This window comes from Phodopus roborovskii, unplaced genomic scaffold (genome assembly GCF_943737965.1).
Source record: "Phodopus roborovskii unplaced genomic scaffold, PHOROB, whole genome shotgun sequence".
NCBI lineage: Eukaryota > Metazoa > Chordata > Mammalia > Rodentia > Cricetidae > Phodopus > Phodopus roborovskii.
Window position 1 is genome coordinate 3,625,408 of NW_026126629.1, and position 6,000 is coordinate 3,631,407.

A 6,000-nucleotide genomic window follows, 5' to 3' on the forward strand; every position below is an offset into this window, starting at 1 on the left:
TGTAGGTAGGTAGGCGAGCAGATAAACAAATAAATAAATAAAATTGTGCTTGCTTTCTTTTGGCTAAGTTATACCTTGTGATAAGTATTTACTTATTCCTTTCTTTTCATTTTCATTTTGGTTATTTGACACAGGATCTCCCTGTGTAGCCCTGGCTATCCTGGAACTAACAGTTATCTACCTGCCTCTGCCTCCCAAATGCTGTGATTAAAAGTGTGTGTCCCATGCCCAACTCTTCATCATGTATTTGATCTTCGTTTCTTGAGTTCTAAGTCTAGGCTTCACTGTTCCTTCCTTCAGTTTCTGTCTTTAGCCTCTAGGATTTTATAATTCTTTGAATTTCATCCTCGGCTCTTAGTCACATTCTGCCAGCACTTTTGATAGATTGTTAATAGTGTTATGGTAGAAATTAAGGCCATGTAGTAATATTAGTGCATATCTTTTATACTAAACTTGTAGTGTGGGTTGGTCATCTATTCAAAATCATATTAAAGACAACATCCTGGCTTTACTTATGCTAAAAAAAAAAAAAAAAAAAAGTGACATGTTGGGAACCAGAAAGGGTTCAAAGAGTGAGAGGAGTGAATGTAATCAAAATACATTATATTCATATATGAGATTGCAGAAGAAGTAAAAATAGCCAGGTTGTAATAGTAAGTTGTAGGTTGCTGCTGGCAAGCAGCTCGTAGGTATATTGTAGATATTTCTTGTTGATCATTTGAGAATGTAGGATTGATTCTTTTAAAAATAATTTTCTTTCTCATTGTTTGTTTTAAACAGCCCTGAAAAGCCTGTGAGTGTGACAATAAATTTCGAAGATGAACCATCAAAAAAATACATGGATGCCGAGACTTCATTGTAAAGTCAAACCAAAAGGATATATAGAGATATATGCCTGTCTGTATGTACGTGTGTGTGTGTATATATATATATATACACACACACGTATATGATATATATAATGTACATGTGCCATGCCATTGTATATAACAGTACTGCGTGTCAGCGTTTATGCGTGACAGTGGGGCTCTTTGGAGCAGCATCTGATGTTTGCAGTGAGCACCATGGAAACTGTATTAATGGAATGGTCTCTTAGACGTGAGGGACATGGTTTTTACTCTTCAGATATTTATTTTTGGGGTTAAAGCCTTTCTGTTATGCAATAGAAGGATATGGAAAACTGTATTCAATCTGATTTTCTTAAATCTCTTTGTCAGTGGCAATCATATCAACCTTAAGTAATGCATTACTTAGACTATATATTTATAATTTTGACCTGAATTTTGAAAGATTATTATTTCACTTTGGATAGTGTTCGATAGATAGAATAACGAGTCTACCCTTGTTCTCTTTGAGCTTCCTTCATGTAACTTTCTGTCATACTTCACGGGTGATAAACATAGAGATTATTATAAATTACTGGAGACTTTCTAGGTTATGTCTTAGGAGTTAATTTTAAGTTTTAAAACTTATCTGGGCTTCCATTCTGATGGACAAGGGAAAAAAAAACAAATATGTGACTTCTAATTTAATACCCACAGCATTCATAACATTTTGAGTTTTAGAAAGCTATAAATTTCCCATTTGTAATAGTTAAATATTGTAGCAAGGCTTTTCCAATATTCATAATTTTCTAGAATCGCAGAGTCCCACTGTTCTTTGTCTTTGCTCTCTTTTACTTAAAAGGGTCTAGTGGCGTCAGGTTCTGTCTTTCTGTTGTAAGTAGTAAAATAAAGAGTCAGCATCTTTTTAAATGGGCTTGTAATCAGTGACCCTTTATGAGAATTACCTTTCATTTGCTGTTGTTATTCTTTCTATTGTATGCAATATATTTAATAGGTTAGTATCCATAATTTCCTTTTAAAATATTTTATTTATTTTAATTGATGTGATACTTAAATATTCTATAAATATTTGAGACAGTAACAAATACAGAGTCAGTTGTTCCTGTTGTAGATATTTGGTGCTCACTTGCATTCTGTTTATTACCTGAAGTCAGTGACAAACTTACATCTTAGATATAAAGCACTGCCATATTTACATTTTAAAAGCAAGTTGGATGTTTTCTGGGCAGTTCAGATCCATGGCATTGTTCTGTTCTATGATGGCATTGGGGTTCCAGTATTTCTGACCTGTCTTGTAAACATGTAGCAAAGTGTCATCTTTTATATACTCTTAGCTCCCCACAGAATAAATAAATACTATTTTAGCCTGTGAAACAAAATGATTGGAGCCATGAAACTGATAGAACAGGAGGGTAAATAATACAGAGAGACAGTGAGAAGACCCAGGAACACTGAAGGTGATGGGGGCATGAAAATTAGGATGAATGTTTTAAGGAAATTCTAATGTTCCATAGTCATTTCAAACTAAAGTACAAAAGTATGAAGAAATGGATAGAATTGCCCACAGCGGATATTTCTAGCAAGTAGTGTTTAGTTCATTCTAAACTATGTACTAATTAGTGTAATTCCGTCATCTGAGATCACATGTTGTATTCTAGGTAAAATAGTAGTTGGCATCATCTGGTCCTATCTGAGTTCGTGGACTCCCTTAACCTGTGATGGGGAGTGTTGCCATGGTGCTTTTGGTCATTGGTGACCTCCACTGTACTGATTCCTCTTCACTCTGCAGCGTATGGATTTCCAGAATCTCCATTTGCTGCTAATTAGAACCCCCTGATATGCACAAACAAGACAATTTCCTCAGTTCATTTCCTTGTGTCTATAGACATCAAAGGAAGTGGTTTTAAAATTTAAACTGAAACTACCTGGTATAATAATCTTCCTGTGGTTTATTTAATTTTACATGTATACATATACATGTATATGTATGTATGTATGTATTATCCAGTGCCAGGAAGGGGAAAAAAAAACATACAAAATCTTTTGCATCCAAGATGTTTCACTGTGGTTTTGGTTATTAATGGCTCTCCTTTCTTTTGACTACTTGACTTACAACATGATCTGATTCGACTACTCCTTTGAAGAGCAGAGGGAATTAACTGCTTCTTTCAGATGGTTACGTTTCTTGTGCTATTTTTGAAAATAACAATAATGAATAACACTCATTGCAAGACAGCAAGAGAGATAATTTACTATATATATTGATTCTTAAATGCTGCCTTAAATAGGTGTATATGAGCAGTAGTAATTGCTATGTACTGATTTACCTCAAGGTGCAAAATAATTAAACTTGTACATATCCATTTACAAAATAAATTCAGAGAAAAGCCCTGCACTTTCTTAGATGCCTTGATTTTCATAGTAGAGTTTAGTGCTGCTGAGCACCATGGCTGCGGAGCCACCTCAGGGTACTCTTCCCTCCACCATGTTTTATTTATTTATAGATGTGTGTTTACAGAGACTATAATAAACCCTGGTGTTAACTATCTGAAATTCACTTCCTTTTTATTGCTGTTTCAATCTAAAGTAGGAGCTTTTGAGAAAACAGTCAACTAGCTTCATGATCCTAAAGGGGTGATTATATATATATATATATTTTTTAATAATAGATATGCAAAAGTGAAGTTCAAGGTCTTTAAACATTGTGTGAGTTTGTGTGCATATATGAAAACACTCTTGATTCTCAACTTTTTTTAAACTTGTGGCGTATGTACCGATGTTCAGATTTGCCAAGCTTTCTATAAGACATGTAGGATGAAATGTTGTGTGTGCTAATGCATGTATTTATGATTTGTTTACTGCTGAGAATCACTAACTCTTGTTTCTCCATTCCCCAACGTGTTTGTTTCTTCCATACACTGAAAGTTGTGGCTTGAGTATAAGTGTTCTGGCTTCCCTTTCACAAAGGCAGGTTCACAGTTCTGCAGTAAGAATGGTCTCTGACAGTGCAGTGTGACACCAAGGCTTCCTGTTCAGGTTTCATGAGTGTGCCGGCTCAGCAACTCAGAATCTGCATTCACATGAAAGGCTGTCTCTGGATACCATACCTGAGCCACCAATACGACATTGTAATTCCGCTTTGTTTAATGTCTGATTTATTCATGTAGTTTTCATCATTGATTTCATTTGTAGTGCAAACATGTGAACTGTGTTTAGTCCAACAATTATTTATTTTTAGAAAGTACATTTAAAGACAAACTATGATTTTCAAATAGTGTTCCAATCACAAAATCTGATCATTTTAATTATAAGCTCTCTTTTAACTTTCTGGGAAATAAGTTGTCAAATAAAATCATGAAAAGGTTATTTTAAGATTTTAACCTGTACTTAGAGTTTAAGCCCCAGTTCTGTGGTTTTTAATCATATTTTTGCACATTGATGGCTTCTGTGTAGCTTTTCTTTTGATCCTTTGCTTACTCAAAATTTTTGGCTTTGTAGGGGTAAGGTGTCTTCCAGCGTTTACTATGTTAGGCTTAAATTAAAGTTAAGATTTATTGTCCATTTATATAATATTTGATACCTTGGTGTGATTTCCCAATACAGTTACAATTTTTATGGTGTTTATAATTGCAATGGTATTTTCTTTTATAATAAAACCCAAAGTCAATTAAACAAATTGTAGACTTGTTAGTTTTCATTTACATGAAATACAAGTCTCTACCTGAGTCTATAATGTGAACCTTCCTGCCTTTTACAGTTGTTTCCTAATTATTAGAAAAAACTATTTTTTGTAGATGTTATTGAAAGTTGAAAGAGCAATAAAAATCTACATAGCAGGTTGTTGGCTGTTGTTTTTACTGTTACTGGGAGAGATACAAGTCTCTCTTATTTTCATTTTACATACTAGCACCAGTTCCCCCTCCCTCCCCTTTATCCTCTTCACCTCCCCCCATCACTAGACATCTAGTCCTCAGAGGGGCTAAGATCTCCCTTGAGGAGTCAACAAAGTATTCTATGTCAAGTTGAAGCAGGACCAAGCCCCTTCCCCCTGCACCCAGTTTGAGCAAGGTATCCCTCCATAGGGAGTGGGCTTCACAAAGCCAGTTCATGCACCCAGCTGTAATCCACAACCCCAGAGAAGCTAGGTAAAAAAGAGGACCATAAGAGGGATGCATGGAGGGCCCTAGGAAAGGAAAATATTTAGGATCTCCTGGGTAATTGGGGGAGGGGGGCGTTAGGAGAGAGGGGATAGGGGATGGGAATGTGAGAGCTACAAGTCTTTCTCCTTAAACTGGGACAAGGAGGAAGGGAAGACAAGATGAGAAAGAAAAATACAATAATTTTATAATGGCATTTTTATATCGTTAGGCAAAGTTCCTTTCTAAAGCTGATCCAGATTTCCCTTCTGTTTTCAACATGGACACTTGTACTGTGTGTTCTGTTATTATCTTATAAACACTGACCTCTGTGGCTCAAGGCCTCTTTCTCTTGGGTGATTTTATTTTGATTTGAATTGTTTTCCCTTTGCATGTAACACTTTGCTCCTGTTTCCCATAGAGAGCCTTCTTGTGTATCATTGTAAATTAGTTGAGCCAAATGTTTACAGCTTTGGAATTGTGTTACGGTTGACAGATAATTTACACTTAACCTTGCAGACTGTTAACCCATGTATACCAGGAAGGGATTCCTCACTCAGGGCTGTTTATTATGGTGTGGCTTGTTGCCTGCTTTGTTTGAATTTGAGCTGTTTTCCTTGTGATGGGCCTGCTATACCTGTGCTTGCCATAGAGGTGTTTTCTGTGTTTGCTAAATGTTTTATGCTTTTGCTTTTCTTTCAAAACCCATCTAAAGGTCTGCATGGACTTCAGGATCAGACTCATTCCTTACCCTCTCGTGTGTGTGTGTGTGTGTGTGTGTGTGTGTGTGTGAGAGAGAGAGAGAGAGAGAGAGAGAGAGAGAGAGAGAGAGAGAGAGAGAGAGAGCCTTTAATAGGCCATAACCATTTGATATTGGAACACTATTATCTACTAAGTACGTACTTGGGGACTATACGTCCCCCACTTCACCAAAACCCACACAATCTTCTTTTCATAATGTAAGTTTACAATGTTTTATTGGGTTGCATTGATGTCAGTCCTGAAGTGCTTGTTGCCTG

General features: G+C 36.0%; 1 protein-coding gene across 7 annotated transcripts in view; it reads left to right on the plus strand.

Moving 5' to 3' along the window:
* Slc4a7 (solute carrier family 4 member 7) overlaps positions 1-4,685 on the plus strand; it is an 80,728-nt gene extending 76,043 nt beyond the window's left edge. For all 7 annotated transcript variants that reach the window (XM_051206810.1, XM_051206809.1, XM_051206808.1 and 4 more), the window contains one exon: positions 781-4,685. In XM_051206810.1, the coding sequence (XP_051062767.1) occupies positions 781-862 (82 nt within the window). In that variant the 3' untranslated portion in view covers positions 863-4,685. The remainder of the gene's footprint in view (positions 1-780) is intronic.
* Positions 4,686-6,000: the final 1,315 nt, after the last annotated feature.